Genomic DNA, 23268 nt, shown 5'->3' with positions numbered 1-23268 from the left:
GATCATATTATACCCACATCTGCAAATTTTGAAAGCTCCATAAAGTTTTGGAACTAATTTGTTTGTTAATTAGTTTTAGTCACCGTGCAGATATCTAATTCTTGTTACCCTTATTTTTTACAGACAAGAGTAAAGATGGAAGAAGAGAGGCTAAACTGTCTTCCAACTCATTTTTAAGTTGCTGAATATGGACAGTGGGTTTGATTTGGACAAGGAGAGAGAATGCTTCTTTTGTTTCTATGACTTGCACCTATCTGCTGTAGGTTGTGATTGCTCTCCTGACAGATATTCTTGTCTTAAGCACACAAATTTGTTCTGCTCATGCGGAACGGACAAAAGATTTGTTCTGCTTCGATATACTATAAACGAGGTAAATAAATTGATTGAAGCATTAGGAGGAGAATTGCCTGCTATCGAGGTGTGGGCAATGAAGTTTAAAAATGAAAAACATAAAAAGCGCGCAGAAATCCACCATGAGCTCCATGCAGTTCCCAATAGAGGTGTCTCCGAACGGCTGCGATGGGGAGGCAGTGGAGTGGAGATCGATGGCGGTGGTGGTGGCTGTGGTGATTGTGAGCATTGTGAGGAAGATCAGGAGGATAAGGAGAAGGGAGCGAGGGGAATTGTTGTTTTCCATCAGAGAGAGAATAAAGAGAGAGTGAGGGTTTGGGTTGTGTAGTTGAGTTTCTTGCTTTAGAAAGAAAGAAATAGAGGTTTCTTGGGTTTTATTATTTGTGAACAGAGAGGTTGGGTGTGAATGAATGAATGAATGATGGTAACTAAGAGGAAGGGTTTTCTTTCTTTTTTGTTGCTCAACTTGTTGAATAAGAGCGCAGTAGAAATATCAAAGATGTGTTTTTTAAAATATTTTTTAAGATAATGATTTATATGAAAAAACTTTAAAATAAAAGTGAAATGGTATAAAATATATTTTGATACAAGATATGAGTGTTTTTTTCCAAGTTATAAGATAATCAGAAACAAAAGAGTTAAACGTTAATATCAAAATGTAAAAAAAAAAAAAAAAACACCTATTATTTGTGTAAATAAATAATCAATATTTTTTTATCTTGGTATTTAGTTAAGATATTTTTATAAATATTCTGTAAAATTAACGTTAATATCAAAAGAATATGTTGCTAAAAATACAAAACAACTTTCCTGGGTTTTTTTTAACAAAGAAATTTCCCATAATAATTATTCAAAATTAGCCATGCCCAAGATATTTACGTAGTGCATTACTTATAAGACAAATGATATATTAGACATTTGTACCTAACAAAAGTCTAGAATTCTGAATTACTGTTTATTGAATAGATATTTTTTAATTGAGAAAAATATAATAAAATATAAGTTAAAAAGAATTTGAATAAAAATATTTCAAATTATAAAAAGTACGTGTGAGCTGTATACAATCCGTAATTAATTTGATTTTGATTGTGTTAGCAATTATAGAAATTAATTGTAAATAGAATTGATTGATAGGAGACATCAATTCTCCGAGTAATTAATTTGATTTTGATTGTGTTAGCAATTATATGAATTAATTGTAAATAGAATTGATTGATAGGAGAGATTAATTCTCTGATTTTAATATTATTTTTTAGAGTGATTTGTGGCTTGATTGAAGCCCAAAATTAGTGTATATAATTACCTCTCTACAAAAGAAGAAATACACAGATTCCATTGTTCAACAATATGTTGTTTTGTGATGAAAATCGTTTAAAAATTTACTTTTTTAGCTTTGATGAAGCTCTCCTAGCGAAACCCGGTTTCGAGCGGGTAGACCCGCCAAAAGAAGAAAAAAACTAAAATAATCTTTTAAATTCTTAATCAAATATTAAGTGATTTTTTTCAATCCTTCAAAATCATAATTAAATATTAGTAGATTTTTTTTGCAATTACAAAATTCTTTAAAATTTCAATCCATAGAAAATCTTTCCAAATTAGTACCCTCTCTCTTTATATATATTAGTAGTATATGTCTATTTTATTTAATTACTCTTCACAGACCTCAATCCATTACTCTCTCCTTCCCTCTGAAACTGCGAATTCCTTTTTTACTCTTCACTCTCTCGTCTACTGCTATGGCAGAACCATCCACCGCCGAAACCACCTCCGCCAGCGATGCTCATCCGCCGGCGCCGGCGCCGGCTTCCTCGTCGCTCAACGTCGTCGGATTAACGAGCGACGAGAACAAGAAGCCTTCTCCCAAGTTCTTGGACGAGCCTGAAGACTCCAACATCCAAGCGGTTGGTTCGATCCCCATTCCCGATTTCTCTTTTCTCTCTTTCTCGGCGAGAAATTGACGGTTTATGGTTTTGAATTTCGGTGCAGGTTTCGTCCGGCGACACTCCGTACACGTCAGCTACCACCTTCGAAGAATTGAATCTCTCACCGGAGCTTTTGAAGGGACTCTACGTGGAGATGAAGTTCCAGAAACCTAGTAAGATCCAAGCCGTAACCTTGCCTATGATCTTGAATCCTCCGAATAGGGATTTGATCGTACACGCGCATAACGGTTCCGGAAAAACCACGTGTTTCCTTCTTGGTATGCTTAGTCGAGTTGATCCAAAGTTGCAGGCTCCTCAAGCTTTCTGCATTTGCCCAACCAGGGAGTTGGCTATTCAGGTAAGGTTCTAAGACATTGCTTTTTTAAATCGACATATAATCTTATTCTATCATGGATTAAATAACCCATAACTAAGAATGCAATAGCTGGTGGCCCCATACTTCCGGAAGAAAAGCTATATCCCTCCAAAGGGATATCTGATCGTGAGCCCTAGAAGTTTTTCTTTTTTCTTCTTTTTTTTTCCGTTGTTTTTTTTAGGCTAAATTACCTAAAACCACCTTGAATTTAGGTGGTGTTTCAAAAAACTACCCTAAACTTTAGATTGATGCAATTAACCCACCTATACTATCTCATTCCAACAATTAAACATATCTATTAAATTTACATTAAACGTCGTTAAGTAAATATTAAACACCTTTGAGTAATCCGTGCATCTGAGTAATTATTCGAAGGGTGACTTAGTCATGGATATGGGGACATATGAATTGGTTTGTGCAGAGTATTTAGGATCTGCAGTTGTAGAGCCAGCTTGGTTGAACTATTTCAGGGAATGGGGTCCAAAAACTGATTACAGTATAGATGATGAGTTGAAGATGGTGGAGAAGTTGTTGCCTGGGAAGCTAAAATCTGCTTTTGAAAATTTTGTAAAGAGTTTACCAAAGGAAGTGCTGGGAGCGGAAGGACCCACAGGTCCAAAGGTGAAGAATAATTGGAGTGGTGATGAAGCATGAACATTGTAGCTTCAGTTACATTTATTCTCATGAACTTCAAAATTGATTTACAATAATGTTATTGGGTTCAATTGCATAAGTGGTTTCAATTTGAGTTTAATTGGAGAGAGACAAAAAAGTCAAATGAAACCAGCAATAGCTTTAAACTAGTACAGAACCTTATCAATTCTCCGTATACCAAATCAATATCAATTTTGATCCTTTCATTTTCCTTATTCAGAGATTTTTTTAAAAAAAAATAAGCAACATTACTTGGACCCACCATTATTTGTATAGGATATATTAAACTTGTTTTAATATCTATCTCTCAAAACATTAGAAGAAACAGAAGAAGATTGAAATATAGCTATGAAAACTTTTTTGTAATTTTAATATTAAACTGTCTATTTGCAAAAAGTTATGTTTTTTATCACACATGCAGCTGTAATTTTTTTTTCACAAACCACATGGGTATATGTGATAAAAAAAAATCTCAAGGCATAGGTAATTCTAAAACAAACCATTTACTGCAAAATCACCTATGCCTTTGATTATTTTTTATCACTCGTGTGGTTTGCAAAAGTATATGTTTTTTTATCTGCTCCCGTGATTTTTTACTTTTACAAACCATGGAACATATGTCATAGGTGATTCTAAAGCAAAACAGCTTCGGTGAACTTTCCTGTTTGTTTTTTTTTATTCGTTTGTTAATCACTGTTATCGAACTTTTCCTCGTGATTTTTTTATTTTTTACAAATCAATGGGACATATGTGATAAAAAACACTGGGCCATAGATGATTCTAAAACAAACCGGCATTGGTGAACTTTCCTTTTTTTTTATTCGTTTGTTAATCACTGTTATCGAACATTGTGATTTGTGACTGTGTTAGTTGTAGCTTGATGATTATTGTGTTGTGTGGCAGAATACTGAAGTTCTCCGAAAGATGGGAAAGTACACGGGGATTAGCTCAGAATGTGCTATACCAGCAGACAGTAGGGATGCTTTGCCGATAGCGAAACGGGCACCGATTATGGCTCAAGTGGTTATTGGGACCCCTGGCACGATTAATAAGTGGATGAATTATAAGAAACTTGGGGTGACAAGGTTGAAGATTCTTGTTTTTGATGAGGCTGATCAAATGCTTGCTAAGGTAATTCTATCGTGATAATGAAATGTTGTTTATTTAGAATTTGAGGTTTCATTGTCCTTGGACTAGGCAAGCACATAGCCTTATCATTCTCCCTGAGCTTATTATTGTTACAATCTTTTGGGGAGTTGGCAACACCCTTGTGTTTTAATAGAATAAGTTACAATTAAATGGTAAGTTGTGACTCTCCTCCTTTAATGATGGATAAAGAGGAAGAGTGCACTAGTAGACCGCTTGTTTTAACTTTTAACTCTTGATAATATATATCTTTTTCTAGTTAGTAATTACTCTCTAGTAAGTATTCTAGAGATCCTAGGACCTAGTTTTAGGTTCAGGGAATTGTTATGGTTTACTGAATTAGTATTGTGATTTTCTTTTGTTTTTTAAAGCAGAGGTATTCGCAGTTCGGTTTCTAAATATGTTGTGCCCTAACTTGCTTAATTACTGTAAACTTTGCAGGATGGATTTAAAGATGATTCCCTGAGGATAATGAAAGGAATAGAAAAATTCAATTCTAACTGTCAGGTTTGTTGAACTCTTTCTTGCGTAGTGTGCTTGTGTGCATGGCATTTTCATCCATCCAAGAAATTCTGGCATAGACTTAGTCTACAAGTTGCATAGCCTAAGCTAAGTACACACTGACACATCGTCATTTTACATTAAATAACTACATGATATATGTGTCAATCTACTACTTTTAAAATGATAATGTATTAGTTTATGTTTTGGTTTTATTTATATGACTTGTGTAGATCAAATCTATGCAAGAATTTATCAATCCATAGGGACAACACATCCATGTATACATGTTGTTTAAATTACCGTCACCCATCCTTCAACCTGTTCGGGTAGAACACCTTCCAATTCATGGAAGGTCATGCTCTCCCTGAGCCCTTGTGCAACTTGTGAAGTATATTTAAAAGAGTAAAGTGATTCATTCATCTTATAAGAACAGAAAAAAGTATGAGGAATTTTTTACGTAGTACATCATGCTCAATCAAATAATATTGCATAGATATGAAGATTGAATGTTAATTTGATTGATGCTAATGGTTTGCTATAATTTAATTTGAATCTATGTAGAATGGAATTATAACTGTTCCTTGTTATTTTTGTGCACCATAACCATTGCGTCTGTACTTAAATGAACATTTTACCAAGATTGGTTGCTTTGTATGTGATTCAAATGTTGTGTGTGCTTGTATGTGATGTAGTTTTTTTTTAGTTTCTTTTCTTATCTAAGAAGATTTTGATTGACTTGTGTATGTCTAGGTTCTTCTGTTTTCTGCTACATTGAATGACATTGTCCAGAATTTTGTTTCGAGGACAGTTAAGCAGGATTATAATACACTTTTTGTGAAGGAACTATCTTTAGATGCCGTAAAGCAATATAAAGTTCATTGTCCTGATGAACTCTCTAAGATTGAAGTGAAAAAAGAATACATACTCGAAATAGAAGAGAATCTGGGGCAAACTATAATATTTGTGCGCACAAGAAATAGTGCAAAAATGTTACATAAATCACTTGTTGTCGCTCCTGTTGTCGCTCCCGTCGCCCCAAGTAAGGGAGTCGACAAGGGAAAAAGGAAAGTGGTGAACATTGTGCAGGAGAATGCCCAGAGTTTGGCGGTCAACCCTTCTGCACCTGAAGTTATTCCTCCTAAACCAACGGCTTCTGGAAGGAAGAGGGTTGCTAGCGAGGATTTAAGCTCGCCTAAAGGAGCTAAAAGGGTTAGGGTGGAGCCGACTGAGTCTGGTCAATCAGGTGGTAGTCTCTCGTTTGCCATGGAGAGTTTCTGGCGGTGATGACATGGTGGTGGTCGATACTCCGGACAGGGCGGGGGTACCTGGCGACTGCCCCTGTTGTCAGCTCTATCCGTCGCCCTAATCCTGATTTAAACGTGTTGGTACCACAGCAAATTAATCGCCAAGACATAATTGACTGCGCACAGGTAATGATCGGTCAGATTGTGGGAACCCGGGAGGCTACTCTTGCTGTTGACAACCGTTGTTCTACCCAGCATGATGACTTGGTACAGAAAGGGCGCAAGATTGAGTCCTTAACGGCCGAGATCAGGCGGTTGGGTAAGGAAATTAGTGACCTGAAGGCAACCAATAAAACGCAGGAGAAGGATGACTTATCAAAGTTATTGGATGAGTCTTCAACCGAGAAAAAGGGGCTCCAGGCGGCGAATAGCCAGTTGACTGCCGAGAAAGCTGCCCTTCAGTCGGAGAAGGATGCGTTATCTGTTGAGTTGACTGGCGTATGTGGTAACTTGCATGCCGCCCAAGAGGATTTTAAAAAAGCTTCTGGGCGAGTACAGGAGCTGGAGCTTGCCTTGCCTTCAGTTTTTTATGATTCTTTTAACAACGCCCTGAATCAGGTTCAATTTCGATATCCTAAGATAGATGCTTCGGGCTTGAGTGCCGATTATGTGGTGGAAGGGAAACGCCTGCTTCATAAACTCTATAATGGCGAGACGACTGTGATACAGGAAGGGCCTGACTCTGATGAGGAAGAGGATGATGTAGAGGAAGAACCAGCCAAGTTCGGTGACTCACCTTTAGGCGACCACCATGTGCTGAGCGGAGAGCAACCCGTAGATGGCGAACCTACTGACGCCGTAGAGATCCGTAGAGATCCCGTCGTGCGGATCCCATCGTTGGCGATGGTGTTATTGGCAACACTTCCTTTGGAAGGTATTGGTGAGGAAGCTTCATCTAGGAATAACGTTGAAGACACTGCTGGGGAGGACGCCACTGAGGGGGTCTCCCAAATTTTTCTTTTTAGCTGAAGAGGGAATCCCTACTTGAAGATTGCCCAACTTAATTTTTCTTTTTAACAACTATCTGTGTTTGCCATAGTTGATTCGCCACTGTAGAATTGTACTTGTTATTAATCAATGGATAACCTTTCTTTTGGCAACTTCAACGCTTGATTATTGATAAATGTGTAATACGCTTATTTTATGCACGCTAAATGTGTATACTGTTCAAAATATCTGTGTTCGTTTATTTCTATCTAATGTTAAATATACATCTGAGAGATTTTATATATTTCTTTATTCTTTATTGATGACCCTTGCCATTAAGGATAGAAATTTTCACTAGAGACCAAAATTTGAGCATGCTCTACCAAATTCTCTTACGGATTCATTATGGCACAAAAGATGTTGGCACTTCAATCTCTGTTGCTTAAATTTTATGCATGATAAAGACTTGATGAAGAATGTGTATACTGTTCAAAATACTAACTGTGTTCGTATATATGTTCTACCACTTCAGAAATTGATAAATATACATCTGAGAGATTTTATATATTTCTTTGGGGAATAAATCTCTGTTGCTTATTTATGCATGATAAAGACTTGTAACTTTAAAATACTAACTGTGTTCGTATATATGATGTATCTACTGTGCACCTAAACGACACTGTTTCGTCTTTTTTTTTCTAATTTAAACGAATTACTTGTCGTGCTTCCGTCTTCGTTCACCTTCTCGGTTTCTTCATAAACTATAGTCATCGCATCGCTATTTTTTCTTGCACTTCCTTACATATCGTGCTTCCGTTTTCTTTGCAACAATGGCGTCCCTGCAGAATTCTCCTACACTCCACCAAACCATCTTTCGCAACTCTTTTCCCCAGGTACTCTCTTATGCTTTAATTTGGTAATTTGATTCATTTTTCTCTGTTTCTGACATGTGCCATTGTTACAGAAGCATGGTACTTTTCATTCATCTAGAAAGGAAGGCTTTTCGTTCATTATCAAAGCAGCCCAAGAACCTTCATCTTCTTCAACTGGGTTGCTTTCTCAAGGTTTGTGATTTTTTTTTCGTGGTCTCTTGAGCTTGAATTCACAGCTATCATTATCTTATAAGAAGTTATGCGTATAAGACCCTGCGCAGGTAAAGATCATGAAGCATTTTGTCTTTTGTTTTTTTCCTGCTATTGAACTGGCCTCGTTTAAGCGGCCTTTATGAGAACATTTGGTAAGGTCATTAAACTTGTATGTAGAAAATTGATTGGAGTAGGTAAATGAAGAATTGCTTTCCATGTAAACAACTAAGGGAATTTTATTTATTCTGCTGTCAATATTATGTAATATATATTCATAGCAGTTGTCCTTATAAGGTTTGAAGTTTTGGAATTGAATATGTTAACTGCACGTACTTTGATGCAGATTCAATGGTAGTCTGTAGCAGAATGAAATATGACCCCTTTTTCAAAAAAAAAACATGACCCTTCTTCCCCTTTTCTCTATTGTACTCTCAGATAATTTCATCAGCCTCTGAAACAGACATTTGTTCCATTGCCAAATGGCAAATACCTTGGTTCTATCACGTGCAATTCTGATGGTTGAACATATATTAAAAGTCATAAATTTAAATCCTTTTAAATTTGATAACAGAAAGTACATACTATACATAGTACAACTGTAATCTGAGCATACACCTACTTTATGTAGCTAGTATCCTCCTTTTTCCACCGCTTCCCATTTCTGATACATGAGAACTAACCTTTTTTCCAAATTGGTTGAAATTTCAGAGGCCATCTTCATTTTTTTTTGGTTTAGCTTGCAGAAAGGACATCTTCATTTTCTTTGAGGAAGCTTATGTGATCAGAGAGGTCCTCCTTGCAACTTCAGTCAAATATAAGACTTGTTTCTGGTATCAGCTACTAATACCCAACCAGTATAAGCAAACAAAGGACATCAAATTTTTATAACTTATTTTAGGATATTAGATTGGACTTATTCTGTGATTGGGTTACTATTCTGTTTTTAGTAGGAACTTTGGAATTTGACTCATGATTTTGAGTTTTTGTAATATGAATGCATGACTATATCTATTATATTTTAAAGTTTGATTTTTGTGTTCAAATTCATATATAATTTGCTGTTGGGCGTACTTTTGGTGCATTTATCGCATTCATATTTTCTATTTGCTACAGCTTGATCTCTTTGACATTAAACTGTTTTGTTTGTACCAAACCCATTGGCAATATTTGGATTGTAATATCCATGATTACTTTTAGTGAGGCTGCTAATTTTAACAAATTTAGCATTCTTACATATTTTTCAGGATAATCCTTTTAGGCCCAAGCTAAAAAATAGCAATGCACTTGAGTCTTTTGGCAGTCTGAGAAGTAAAAAGGTATGTAGTATGGTCTGCCATGTTGAGTATGCTTAATGCTTTGACGATCCATGAATATTCGGATCAAATAGGAACCACTTGTTTGAAATTTTGATGGAATTAACATTTGAACACCTGTATTTTAATTTTTTCTAGGTATTTTCTACTGACCCTCTTCCCCTCCCCTCCGTTTCTCAAAATAGATAAACTTCTTTAGTATGAGTGTTCAAAATAACAAGCAATCAATACTTATCTTGATGACCATGTGGTGAGTCTAACTTGAATCATCTGATTCCCATCCTATTCAAAGCATAATGGTATACTCAGATGAAGTCAATGACTAAATTAAGTTTTTTAAACAAATTTCTTATAGTATAGAAGAAAAGAATGTTTTGAAAGTTAGTGAATGACTATTATATAAATAGGGGGAGAGAGAGAGAGATTTGATTTTTGTCTATTCTTTTTTCGTATGTTGATTATTGTTGTCATGTTGCAGACATCAGCTAGATGGGATCCAGTTGAAGCATGTCGGCCTATTATTGATGAAGCCCCTGTGTTTTATCCGACTGTTGAAGTACTTGTTATTATTACCATCTTCATATTGTTGCTTTTGTGGTAGTCATATTGTATTTTGAGTAATTCTGGTTTCTTATTTTTACTCTTCTTATTTAGGAGTTTGAAGATACACTCAGTTACATAGCAAAGATACGTCCCCATGCTGAACCCTATGGCATATGTAGGATTGTCCCTCCACCTTGCTGGGTTCCACCTTGCCCTCTTAAGGAGAAGGATCTATGGGAAAATGCATAATTTCCCACCCGTACTCAGTATATTGATTTACTTCAAAATAGGGAACCTATGAGGAAAAAAAGTAGGGGAAAAAAACGAAAACGTAGAAAGCACTCCAAAACAGGCACATGCAGGAGTCTTGCCAATTCAGCTTCTGGAGCTAATAATGCTTCTGAATCTGATGAGAAATTTGGATTTCAATCAGGGTTGGACTTCACGCTTAAAGACTTTCAGCAATATGCTAATTTTTTTAAGGAATGCTACTTTGGTTTGAAAGATACCAATGAAGATGGAAAACTTAGTGATAGTAACCACCAAAAGAGAGGGGAGCCCTCTGAGGTGGAAATTGAAGGTGAATACTGGCGAATAATTGAGCAACCAACTGATGAGGTTGAGGTATTAATCATCTCTTTTTGACAACTATGTTGGTCTTTACTGTCACATAATTTTGCAATAGTATACATATGATTCTGTTATATTGTAGGTGTATTATGGAGCTGACTTGGAAACTGGAGCACTTGGAAGTGGTTTTCCTAAGACATCATCCTTAACTAAGAGTGATTCAGATCAGTATGCCCTGTCTGGATGGAATCTAAATAACTTCCCGCGACTGCCAGGTTCTGTACTTAGTTTTGAAGGAAGCGACATCTCAGGAGTTCTAGTGCCATGGCTGTATGTTGGCATGTGCTTTTCGTCATTTTGCTGGGTAAGTGGTTAGAATTACTTTTTTTCCATGTCAAAGGAAAAGTTTAAGACTGACATGGAATATTACCAATTTTCATTTTGCCTCAATTCTTTGTATGTATCTCTTTGTAGAGTGTTATATGAGTTTAAGTTAAGTTTCATGAAAGTTGGGTTGAAACTTTTAACATTCGTTGTTTAAAAAAAAAACCATTCCCCGTTAAACCCGACTAGCGAGTGTGGGGTGGAGGAAATTCTTGTACGCAGCCTTACCCTTGCATAATTGTATAGAGGCTGTTTCCTGGATTCGAACCCATGACCTTTCAGTCACGAAAGAACATGACACAATAAATATCTAGAAGTAACCGAGATTATAGAGGGGATGATTGGTTCATGATATAGTATTAGATCCTTTAAAACCAAGTGGTCTTGAATTCAATCCTTATTGCGTCCATTCTTCTATTAAAAAAGGAAATTTAGTACAAGGTAGGTGGGCCGGTCAATTATCCATGCTTCAACCCGAAATGGTTTTTGTGTGAGGAGACATGTTAGAAATGTAATATAAAACCATTCATGTGTCTTCGCAACTTAAGTTTTTGGGATAGTTGATTCATGACAATATGTCGTGGTCTTGAATTTTGCATTTCTTTCATTTCAAATCCTAACATTTTCTCGAAAGATAACACACTGTCATTGGAACAGCATGTTGAGGATCATCACCTTTATTCGCTTAATTATCTGCACTGGGGTGACCCAAAAGTATGGTATGGAGTACCTGGATGCCATGCTTCGGTTTTTGAAGATTCAATGAGGAAGAACTTGCCTGATTTATTTGAGGAACAACCAAATCTACTCAATGAACTGGTAGAATGCTACAACTTGTACTTTCCTTATTGCTTTCAATTTTTGACTAGTATTTTGAGTTATTGGTTGCTTTAGTGATACTTTGTTGTTTCCACATAGAGAATTCATGAATGCAATGAGATTTTTGTTGATGCAAAACATATATTCTATGGGTGCAGAGTGCTACGAATGCTCAACGCACTTATGGAAGTTAAGAAAACTATAATCATGATAACTTTTTGATCGGTTGAAGGTGTAATCAGTCTGGTGTAAGATCCCTTTATATGTATGAATGTAAAGTGGAAGCTATAGTAATTAGGTATTAAATTATGAGTAAGAGAGAGAAATTATCAGTTATTATCCCTAAGAACTGAAGCTCACTTTAGATTCTGACCAACTATGCTGCTAGTGTGTTTGGGAAAAAGTGGTGACTGAGAGTTGGCATCATCTTAACGACTTGATGGTTCCTCATGACAAATATCCCTTATGATGCATGCTGTATGAACATAAACTTTCAGCTCTGTTATTGCTGCAGTGATGTTCACTCATATCAATGTGTCTATAACCTTTCCCTCCTTTGGCTGAATTTTGATATTTGTATTTCTACTAATAATGATAACCCTAGTTTATATCCAGAAGTCCCCAGTGCATGTGTTCAGTTCTTATAGAAGTGTTAGATATTTTAGCATTCTATGTACAGTACATAGCTTCTAAGTTTGCGAATTTTATTCTGATTTTAATGGTTATGATTTTCTTCTTTGAGCAGGTTACTCAGTTATCTCCTTCAATTCATAAATCTGAGGGAGTTCCTGTGTATCGTACTGTTCAGCATTCTGGGGAATTTGTTATTACCTTTCCAAGGGCATACCACTCTGGCTTCAATTGTGGCCTTCAATTGTGCAGAGGCAGTGAATGTGGCTCCTGTTGATTGGTTAATGCATGGCCAGAATGCTGTTGAGCTTTACAGTTTGCAATGCCGTAAGACATCATTGTCACACGACAAGCTGTTATTTGGATCAGCAAAGGAAGCTGTACGAGCCCTTGCACAGCTAGCTCTTTTTGGAAAGGAAACTCCAAAAAATTTGAATTGGAGAAGTGTGTGTGGGAAAGATGGAGTTCTTACCAAGGCAGTTAAGGTAATGATTCTCTCATTCTCTCCTCTTTGATCATATTATACCCACATCTGCAAATTTTGAAAGCTCCATAAAGTTTTGGAACTAATTTGTTTGTTAATTAGTTTTAGTCACCGTGCAGATATCTAATTCTTGTTACCCTTATTTTTTACAGACAAGAGTAAAGATGGAAGAAGAGAGGCTAAACTGTCTTCCAACTCATTTTAAGTTGCTGAATATGGACAGTGGGTTTGATTTGGACAAGGAGAGAGAATGCTTCTTTTGTTTCTATGACTTGCACCTATCTGCTGTAGGTTGTGATTGCTCTCCTGACAGATATTCTTGTCTTAAGCACACAAATTTGTTCTGCTCATGCGGAACGGACAAAAGATTTGTTCTGCTTCGATATACTATAAACGAGCTAAATAAATTGATTGAAGCATTAGGAGGAGAATTGCCTGCTATCGAGGTGTGGGCAAATAAAAACTTCGGAATGGTTTCTGCTGATGCCAATGAAGTTTGCATAGATAAATCAGTCATGGAGAGAGACATATACGAAACCAAGAGCCATGAAGAAGTGGAAATCTCAACTGGTACAAGAACCAGGTATTGTTCAAATTTAAATGTAACTGAGATTCCTTATATTGATAATAAGGTGGATAAGACAGCTTCTCTGGATTTAAATCTTGATGTTATGTCTGGTGAAAATGAAAACTGTTTGATGGATATTGCTGATAACCATCATATTAAGGGTGTTTCAGTAGAGGAAAAAGTATGTTGTTCAGAGGCCGGAAAGGAACAGGACAACATGGAACTTGGTGGTGACAGTATCCTATCACACTTGTCTTCTGTTGTGAAGACAGATTTTTCATCACGTACAAGGGATGTTCATAATTCTAGTACATTTGATGGTGGAAAATTTGCGGTGGATCTGCAAATGGATTCACATTCTGGAAAGCAGCCCAACAATGTATTGAAAAAGGAAGTCTCAGACACAACAAATACAAGTATATCTTTGGCAGGCGAAAGCTGCCTAATGCAAATGTTTGGTACTTCTGTCAAGCCTATAGGTTTGGGATCTGTTGTCCATGGAAAGCTGTGGTGCAGTAAGCACACAATATATCCAAGAGGTATGCCACATTAGGATATTTTCTGTGTTTGGAGATTTTACCTTTTACAGTTTTTTTTTTTTTTTGAACTTTTCTACATTTTGGTAATTTTTTGAAGGTTTCAAGAGTCGAGTTAATTTCTTTAGCATTCTTGATCCAACAAGATGTGTAACTATATATCTGAAGTCATTGATGCTGGATTTCTTGGACCTCTTTTCAAGGTATCATTCCTGACCCTGTTCCTGTTTTTGGTTTGAAAATGAAATCATATTTACAAATTACTGTTTCTTGATCTCTGTTATTTGTATTTCATAGCCACAAATTTTGTTGGTTTTAATTGTCATGAAATCAATAATCTGCCTGCTTCATCACCTTTGTAGTCCATTTATTTTATGATTTTCTTGTTATAAGATTGAGGTTGGCCATTCAGCACATGAAGGCTAATAGAAATCCTCTCTGATGTTGCTGAAAACTGCATTAACCCAGAAATTACAGAAACTGAGATAAGAAAGAAACAGAAATGGAAAATTGCAGCAACTAGGTTAACTTCCAATCCCACTCCTGAACTGAAGTATTGGCTACCTTCAGACTTGCTATCCTTCCCCCTTAGACTCTCATTTTCCACAACTGAATTCCTGCCTTCTCCCTCTACCAGCTTGGCATTTGGTTATGTTCCAGATTATCAGCATGAATATTCCCCGTTGTTTCCCATTCTGTCCTTACCCACGTGTATTGATCCTTTACTTCCCATCCCTTTCCTTGTAGCATACACCTTAGTAATGGGGGTTTATCATAGGCAAAGGAGCTGCAACAAAGGTGGTCAAATTACTTAAACACTAGCAGTCTTGGGATAGTAAATGGTCTTCAAATTGAGGAACATGTCTTCTTCAATTGACAGCTTCAATTTCTATTCATCTTTGTCCTCAGTTTAGTTTTAGATTTGGAAAAACCTAGTGCATCTGACCTTATTGGCTTTTGGAACTGCTATCAGTCAATAGTAGCTGTTCTTTTCTGCATATTCATTTATTCAACCAACTGGGATTGAATATTCCTAGATGAATGAGACAATGGCTATTTTGGGGTACCAAGGTCACCCATTGTTATTTGAGTGAAGTGTAGGAATGTTAGCTTTTAAAAGTTGTTATAATTCCTGAGTCCATGTAGCCAAACCCACTTAGTGGGAGTAAGACTTTGTTGTTGACGTTTTCAGTTGCGAATTTCTATTTCGTAATGCATTTTGGTTTAAATATTAAAACACACAGTTTCTCCGTTTCCAATGTAGACTCAACTTGAAGAATTTTTTTTTGATACAATGGTGGCACTAAGGTTTAAACTTATGACCTCGTGTAAACTACCCAAATCCCTCATCACTAGACCAATCCTATTGGCTTAACTTGAAGAATATTTTGTTTAAGCACTTTTCTCTATTTGCCTTATCTAAAATTAATTAGCTTATAATTGTTTGCCTCAGTATGAAGGCCTGTAATGCTTTGTGTAAGTACACTATAGCGTATGGTGTATTTGGCTAAAAAATAATGCTAGAGATTTATGGAACAGATTACTCGTAGGCTTTGTGTTGATGATTTCTTTAAGGGGGCAGGGGTTTTTTCCCATAGCTTGTGGAGGGATAGGGAATTAAGCCATTGTATTCTTCATTTTCTTTTTTATCTTCTTTTTTATTTTAATATTTTTGTTTGATTTGGGAAAACTTCATTTTTCCAGCTGTACTTTTCTCCATATTAAATGAAGGGAAATGTGAGCGTCATGTTACATGACACATCTTGTGTCATGCCATAAACACAAAAATGTGGGACCCACATCTTTATTTTATTTTTTCTTTATTTTTATTTTCAATGGGACCCACACTTTTTTGTGCCTATGGCATGACACAAGATGTGTCATGTAACATGACACTCACATTTCCCATTAAATGAATTTTTCTTTCATTTTAAAATACTTGGTTATGGTTGTTCCATTACGTGTCGGTGGGATAAATGTTTTTGCTGTCTTCTATGTCATGCTTTCTTATTGGAGGGTTTCTGGAGAAACCTAGTTGCTGCTAATTTTTGGCTGGTCAGAGGATTTGTAGTGGCACCACTGTCTGAAATTATGAATCTGACAAAATATAAATGAAACAAAGTGATAATTTTTTTTTTTTTTTCTACTCTAGGTTAAGAAACTCAATGTTGTTACTATATACTACTAGTTAATTAACTACATCTGAATTTTTATGGTTGTATTTATTTGCATTGACATGTCTCAATTGAAGTATATTTCTTTCTTATTCCGTAAAATATATTTCAGGTTACCTTGGAAGAATGTCCAAGTGAAGCTTTCACTGATACCTCAGCAGATAAGTGCTGGGAATCAGTTCTAAAGAGACTGCATCACGAAATAACTAGGCGAAGGAGTGTAGGTGAACTAGAACTTCCTCCCTTAGAGCTTCTAAAAAGCATTAACGGTCTTAGAATGTTTGGCTTCCTTTTACCATCCATTATTCAGGTAACATAAGACACATGATTCTTACTTATATTTTTGCCCAACTTGAACTACTAATATCACCTGTTTATAATTTTTCTAATGTAGAATTAAGTCACATAGTTCCACTCTCTTGACCAATTGCGTTGAACTAGATTAACATAGTTTATTATGATCAAGTTTGTTAAATGAGCTGAATTAATTTGAATGTAATTTGGTAAGAACTTAAATGACTCTTGTAGAATGTTTCCCTGGAATTATGTCCACACTTTGATGTTTTATTACATTCTGACTAATTTTTTCAGGCCATTGAAGCTCAAGATCTCAGTCATCGGTGCGTAGAGTACTGGAATCACAAAGTTGTCCCTGCATCTTCAGGCAGGGTCATTGATAAGTTAACGTATGGTTCAAGTAGGTCTTTAGGTAATGTCAATACCAAAGTTTTTGGTATTAATTTGATAAAGCAGGAAAAGGATAACATAGGAGGAAGTTGCCATTCCCTTGTAGAGATGAAACCAATACTACAAAGGGCAAGTTCTGATGAGTTAAGCACAATGCAGAAGTTATTCAGCTCTGATGCACAATGTTCTCAGTGGAGAATGGCTTTGGTAGCACTGATTGATGAGATCCAGAAAGCTGGTGGATAAAACAAGAATAAGATCCTAAATTCTTTCTGACTGTGGATAGTCATATTTCAATTTAGTAATTAGTTAGGTCCATTCTTTCAGAGATAAATTAAACTGAAGTTGCTGGGTGAAGCCGAGATAAAATTTTGCTACTTGCCCGCAATCAATGACCTAATTACAGATGGACAATGCCATTGACCCATTCAAACTTTCCTTTTTTAAAGTACATTTACATTTAAAGGTCTAGCCTTTAGGCTTTAGCTGTTGCTGGATTTGGGTTTTACATTTTTCTCCTTTCTTATGTTGCTGTATATACACAGAAAAATAAATGCTGCTATTACAATAAATGATAGAGAAGGGAAAACACATGGTGAAATCCTATATTCAGAGTGAACATGCTCCTGCTCAGAATTTTGTATACATGACCTTGTCTCAAGCAAACAACAATGCATAAATCCCCACACCCTGCATTATTTGTACTTAATTTGACTAATTTTGCTCTGTGTGTGACTCCCTCAAATACTCTACACATCAAACGCCCATAGAGTAATATCATTTTAATTTAGAAAAATAAGAATCGATTTCAAGTGACTTGGTAGAATTGAATTTCTGCTGGGACAGGCACTGCAGCCTCTTTTAGTGGATTTTACGAAGGATAGGAACATGCTGGGGAAATAGTATACTTATTTTCCTCTCAAATTGTGACCCAATTACTTCGGTCATAGTGTTTTGTAAAATAAGTTCTTTATTACAAGGATGGTAGCTAATAAAAGAATGAAATGTTTTTTTTTTTTTATAACAAAAAGTTTAAGTGAGGTTAGATATTGATATTCCTCTAAGGTCAGGGAAAATCTCTCAAATTTTTTGAAGATTTTTAAGAGAGATTACATATCACCCAACTGACAAAGTTCTCACATCGACCAGCAGGTTTGAATTGACATCCTTGTGGGATACGGATCAAACCTTTAGCCAACTGTGTTCACCTATGTCGTCAAAGAATGAAATGCTACTTATTAAGCAACTGTGCAAAACTAACTCCTATAAATTTAATTAGGAGTGTTTATCAACCGATTCAAACCGCGGTGACCAAACCGAATAAACTGAAAATCGAAAAACGAAAAAAATCCGCAAATTTTAATTGGATTGGGTCGGTTTTCGGATTGGTTGATGAAAATCTATCCAATCCAAACCGATACAATATATCAATTCCCTTCTACCTACTTGGGTCTTTCTCCAATCATAGCCCAAAAATTTCTTAACCCAAGACCCATTAATCCATCAATTAAACCCAAGAAAAAGTCTAGTCACATCTCATCAACAAAATTTTATCTCTGTAGAGCTTCATATTTCATTGCCCCACAAAAAAAACTATATATTATTGTTTACTAATGCTTTGGTATTTAAAAAAAAAAATTACAAAGTCACATGATCAAACCGAAGGGATTAGATCAAATGATTTTTACTTTTAAAACCAATCCAATCCAGACCGCGAACTCCCTTAAATTTAATACTGGATTTATTTTTCAAATACACTTAAATGAAAGCTGTTGTGTGAGATATGTAATGGCTGTGTTTTGTTACTTGAAAGAACTTTTATTTTTCCTTCTTTTTTCTTTTTATCTTACGCGTTATATTATGTTATTTTATATTATATTATAAGGCATAGAATGGTATCTGAATGATTTGGATCATTAATTGACCCTCTTAGACACATGTAAAATGCACATTGATTGTCTGTTACGTTGGTTTGAATAATAAGATTTTCATAATAATATGCATTGATATGTAAATATCGTCTGGGGTACGTTTTTAGCAGCTGGTGAGAAACACTTTGCTAATAGTCTAATTATGAATCATTGATTCTTTTTATCTAGAGTTTGGTGAAGGTGAAAATAGAGATTGGAAAACATGAAATAAAATGAAAAATAATGCCCAATCACCTTACCTTTCTAATGTCTCTCTTGTTACACCATGAAGTCTCAACTTAAATTGTTTACTTTATTTATTCATAGATGAGAATGTAATTCCGTGTTTTTATTCATGTTAGGTACAGCGATCCCTGGCCATGGTATCTACCTAGTTGGCCGAGGAAGAAAAATAACGAAAAATCTAGTTATAGAGGAATGCACATGTCCAATCTGAAATTTAACTTTTATCTGGCTATCTACCTAGTTTATTTTATGTAGTTTTTTTATTTTACTTTTATAGAATGGATTCAATTATTGTGAGTAGTGCATCTCAGCCAAATTCAGCGGATGATGTAAATTATTATGGAAAAACGTTACCAAAGTAAACACTGTAACGGAAGCATGAGGGAATATATCTTGGAAATGCAATTTTGTGCAAACAATATAGAAGTTTGTATACTAGAGTAAGGGCTCATTCGTTAAAATTATCAAGTAAAGGAATTGCAAAATGTTTATATGTCAAAACAAAAGACTTGCTAGATATGGAAAAATTAGAACAAGAAACTAATGAGAGATTGAAGAATAATGCACCAAAAACTTTACCTTTATCCCCTTCTAGCTTTTTCATAGATTCCAACTCGAAAACAAGAAGTGGGAGTGAGGGTGGAAGTTCAACTAGAAGTCCTTCTGAGAGTGCATTCAATGTTTGGGGCATGGGAAGAATTAAATCACTTAATTGCTATGATACTTTATTCAACAGGACAGTCATTCAATTGAGCAAGAAACCCATATTTTCAAGCCACTTTCACTTATGCCACGAATCATAATATTGGAGTTTGCCACCAGGATACAACTCGTTGTGAACCACTCTTTTACAAAAAGAGAAGGAAAATATTGATAGGTTGTGTGCACCTATTCAAGGTGGATGGAATGAGAAGGGTGTTAGTATTGTGAGTGATGGATGGAGTGATTCACAAAGGAGACCATTTATTAATTTTATGGCAGTATCTGATGGTGAATCTATATTTTTGAAATCAGTTTGATTGTTTAGGAGAGATCCTAGCGTTTTGACATTCATTAGTGGTGGCATCTTTGCTATTGCTTCTACTTTGGCTTGATCCACTTCTATTCTTTTCTGGAAATTTATGACCCAAGACGATTCCTTCTTTCACCATGAAGTGGCATTTTTCCCAGTTAATCACCAGATTAGAGGATAGGCATCTTTGGAGGACTTCTTCTAAGTTATCGAAGCAGTGGTTATATGACGTTCCCAGCACCGAAAAGTCATCCATGAAAACTTCTAGTCCTTCACCTATCAGATGGGAAAAATAGAGAACATACATCTCTGGAACGTTGCTGGTGCATTACATAACCCGAAAGGCATCATTCTGAAAGCAAACGTTCCGTATGGGCAAGTGAAGGTGGTTTTGTGTTGATCTTCTGGTGCTAGAGCAATTTGATTATACCCATAATAACCATCAAGGAAACAGAAATATTCCTTACCTGCTAGATGATCCAACATCTGATCTGTAAAGGGAGTGGGAAGTGGTCCTTTCTAGTAGCATTATTGAGCTTTCTATAATCTTGAGAGATTCTCTACCCTGTAACTTTCCTTACGGGCATTAGCTCATTTTTCTTATTTAATTCTACTGTTATGCCCCCTGTAACACCTCGTGTATACCCGGAATATTAACATTACATCGTATTAAGCGGTGCTTAATTAAGAATGCAGAATATTCTTTTTCTTTTCAATTATGACGTCATTATCAATTACCAACTTGATTACTTAATCAATTTCATAAAATAACGCCTGTATGTAGATTGCAGTAAGACATCTACTGAAATACCTCAATATATAGATAAAGTATGTATCTAAATCACGGCATTACATCAAGTAATCCGGACAATATCCTGGTACATTATTACAACTCCAAAAGACTCAAGACATAACCAAGACATAATAATACTATGTGTCATGGACAATCCCCATGCTCACCAAATAAACATAGTAAACAACAAGTCTCAACATAAAAATCCATAAACATAAACTGAAGCTATAAGCATAAGCAGCATGCAATTCCAGCATCCAATCATGGCAGCATAATATAACAGCAATCTAACTCAGCTCCGGCCTCCTGCTGCCTGAGGTCTCAACATTACCTGACCCTGAAATAAGCATTCCCCAAACGTGGGGTGAGATCTCTAAACTAGAAATCTCAGTAAGACAAGGGGTCCTCAAGGATCTTCCACCCCAAGCTCACTTACATGTGCAATATAAGTTCAAAAAGCATTTATATCATTATCAGTTCCAAAACTATGTAGTGCAACAGATATCTATGGCATGTGTGTAATCACTATCTACTGGCCAGAGAAATGTAGGAATACGTCTATTCCCTACATGTAGTACAAGGAACACCGCTTGCACCTCACCCACAGCCTCACCCTCTTGTATGTTCTACATACTCAGGCTTACCGTATAGGTGGAACACCTCCATGCATATCAACAAGGCACTAACATACAATAGCTCAACAACATTTCCAAAACATCAAAAGCATGTAACACAGCATGCATATAACCATACCCCCATGGGACATGGTGGAACCACAACATGGCTAAACCGAGGACACGAAAGCTTACCTCCAAGCTAGCTATCCAATGCCACAAGCTCAGAGTCCAATCACAGCAGATCACAATCTAATATGGACCAAATATAAATCAATAAACATGTACCACATGCATACAAATTAAAGACAACGCCTTTTCATTACGTTTTCAAGTTTTAAAGCTTCTAACAAAGCCACAAGCCCTTAATCCCATGATTCTGGCTTAGTCCATTTAAAAACAGAAGTTCAACTTCAACAATCTAGGGTCTACAAACCCCCAATAGCCTACTGTATGCACAACACAGCTACTGTTCTGCGAAATCCCATAATATCCGGATACTCCTCGGGACCATATCCGGATATGCAATATCCGGATATCCAGAATCCCATATCCGAATACACAATATCCAGATATCCCAAAACCCCATATCCGAATACACATATCCGGATATCATATCCGGATATTCCACGGGCAGATATCCGGATATTTCACGACAGAATGCATTTTCTGCATTTTCATGAAGATATCCTTTAAAGGTTCCCTTTTACCGATTTAAACACCTAATCATGCATTTTTAGGCGTGTTCAACATTACCCAACAACAAGTTATCATCTTTTAGTCATTAGATGCATCAAGGTACCATTTTTAAGCCTTAAAACTCAAATTAAAGGTTGGTGATCATACCACAGCTCAAAAACAGCAAAGGGAGATGCTCTGGGAGCTCAACACAGCTCCTCACAATTCTGACTAAGAAGGTGCACGAAAATGCACCACAAGATGGCTCATTTCTCCACAAAGATAGACACTTGGAGTTCACAAATGGCAAGACCAAGGCTTCCACTACTCAACCTCCAAACTCACCCTCAAGACTGACTCAAACAGTTGCTAAGACTCAGAAAAGACCCTTCTTTCACTCCCACAAGGCTGCTCCCAAGTGTTTACAAGGTGGAAATGTGAAGAAACTCAAGAAAGATCACAACTTGGCTCAAGAAATGGAAGGGAAAGCCAATGGAACAGTAACCAGCAAATGGTCAGCCTCAACTCACGTATAGAAATCTGATCCTAGGGTTTTGTGCCCATAATGAGAGTATTTATAGCCAAAACTCACTTAAGCACGCAGTATTAACTTTAATTGCTACGCTTAGCATTTTAATCCCAAACTTTGGATTATGAAACTACATAATTTTCTAAGATTTATCATATTTTTCTTATATTTTTCTGAACACCTTTCTGGTACGCGCTTTTCAAAGCAAGTACCGATTTCTAGCACCAGTTCTCATTATTTGCACTTGAAACTCGTTTTACAAGTCCTACACATTATTCTAGTAATTATCATGCTCTTACATTAATTTTCTGGGATACTTTTTCGGTACCCATTTATACCGACTAGCAGAACCGGTATCTGCATTTTTCTTCCGAAAAGCGACTTTCAGCATTCTTAATCACTAATTATGATTATTAAGCCTCATAAATAATTATTAGGTTCAATTATGGAATCATTTCCTATTTTTGCATAATTAATTAATTAAATACCTTAATTAACGGTACGGGTTC

General features: G+C 36.1%; 2 protein-coding genes and 1 pseudogene across 2 annotated transcripts; all 3 read left to right on the top strand.

The window, feature by feature from the left end:
• The window catches only part of LOC133296757 (lysine-specific demethylase JMJ14-like), a 30714-nt pseudogene extending 30035 nt beyond the window's left edge, over nucleotides 1-679 (top strand).
• A 1174-nt stretch (nucleotides 680-1853) lies between these two features.
• On the top strand, nucleotides 1854-6237 carry LOC133296756 (DEAD-box ATP-dependent RNA helicase 38-like). The gene is made up of 5 exons (XM_061495816.1): nucleotides 1854-2252; nucleotides 2338-2631; nucleotides 4207-4434; nucleotides 4891-4956; nucleotides 5704-6237. Exons 1-5 carry the CDS (start codon nucleotides 2088-2090, stop codon nucleotides 6235-6237), a joined length of 1287 nt encoding a protein of 428 aa, XP_061351800.1. The 5' UTR covers nucleotides 1854-2087.
• A 149-nt stretch (nucleotides 6238-6386) lies between these two features.
• Nucleotides 6387-17783, top strand: LOC133296755 (lysine-specific demethylase JMJ15-like). Its single transcript, XM_061495815.1, is given in 14 exon segments — nucleotides 6387-7199; nucleotides 8149-8248; nucleotides 9494-9585; nucleotides 10061-10138; nucleotides 10237-10749; nucleotides 10838-11059; nucleotides 11737-11898; nucleotides 12644-12766; nucleotides 12768-13013; nucleotides 13165-14119; nucleotides 14217-14255; nucleotides 14258-14319; nucleotides 16403-16600; nucleotides 16882-17783. Coding segments are annotated over 14 exon segments (3945 nt in total). The 3' UTR covers nucleotides 17224-17783.
• Nucleotides 17784-23268: the final 5485 nt, after the last annotated feature.

Source organism: Gastrolobium bilobum, unplaced genomic scaffold, assembly GCF_033153095.1.
Source record: "Gastrolobium bilobum isolate Gb01-03AN ecotype WA unplaced genomic scaffold, APGP_CSIRO_Gbil_v1 utg57764, whole genome shotgun sequence".
NCBI lineage: Eukaryota > Viridiplantae > Streptophyta > Magnoliopsida > Fabales > Fabaceae > Gastrolobium > Gastrolobium bilobum.
Note: the sequence above shows the minus strand (reverse complement) of the source record. Positions and strands in the feature narration are given on the sequence as shown.

Bases quoted from the DNA above. Each gene is read 5' to 3' on its own strand.
- LOC133296756 (XM_061495816.1), top strand. From the start codon at position 2,088: ATGGCAGAACCATCCACCGCCGAAACCACCTCCGCCAGCGATGCTCAT. The intron at 2,253-2,337 runs GTTGGTTCGATC...ATTTCGGTGCAG, and splicing joins AAGACTCCAACATCCAAGCG to GTTTCGTCCGGCGACACTCC. The intron at 4,957-5,703 runs GTTTGTTGAACT...GTGTATGTCTAG, and splicing joins AATTCAATTCTAACTGTCAG to GTTCTTCTGTTTTCTGCTAC.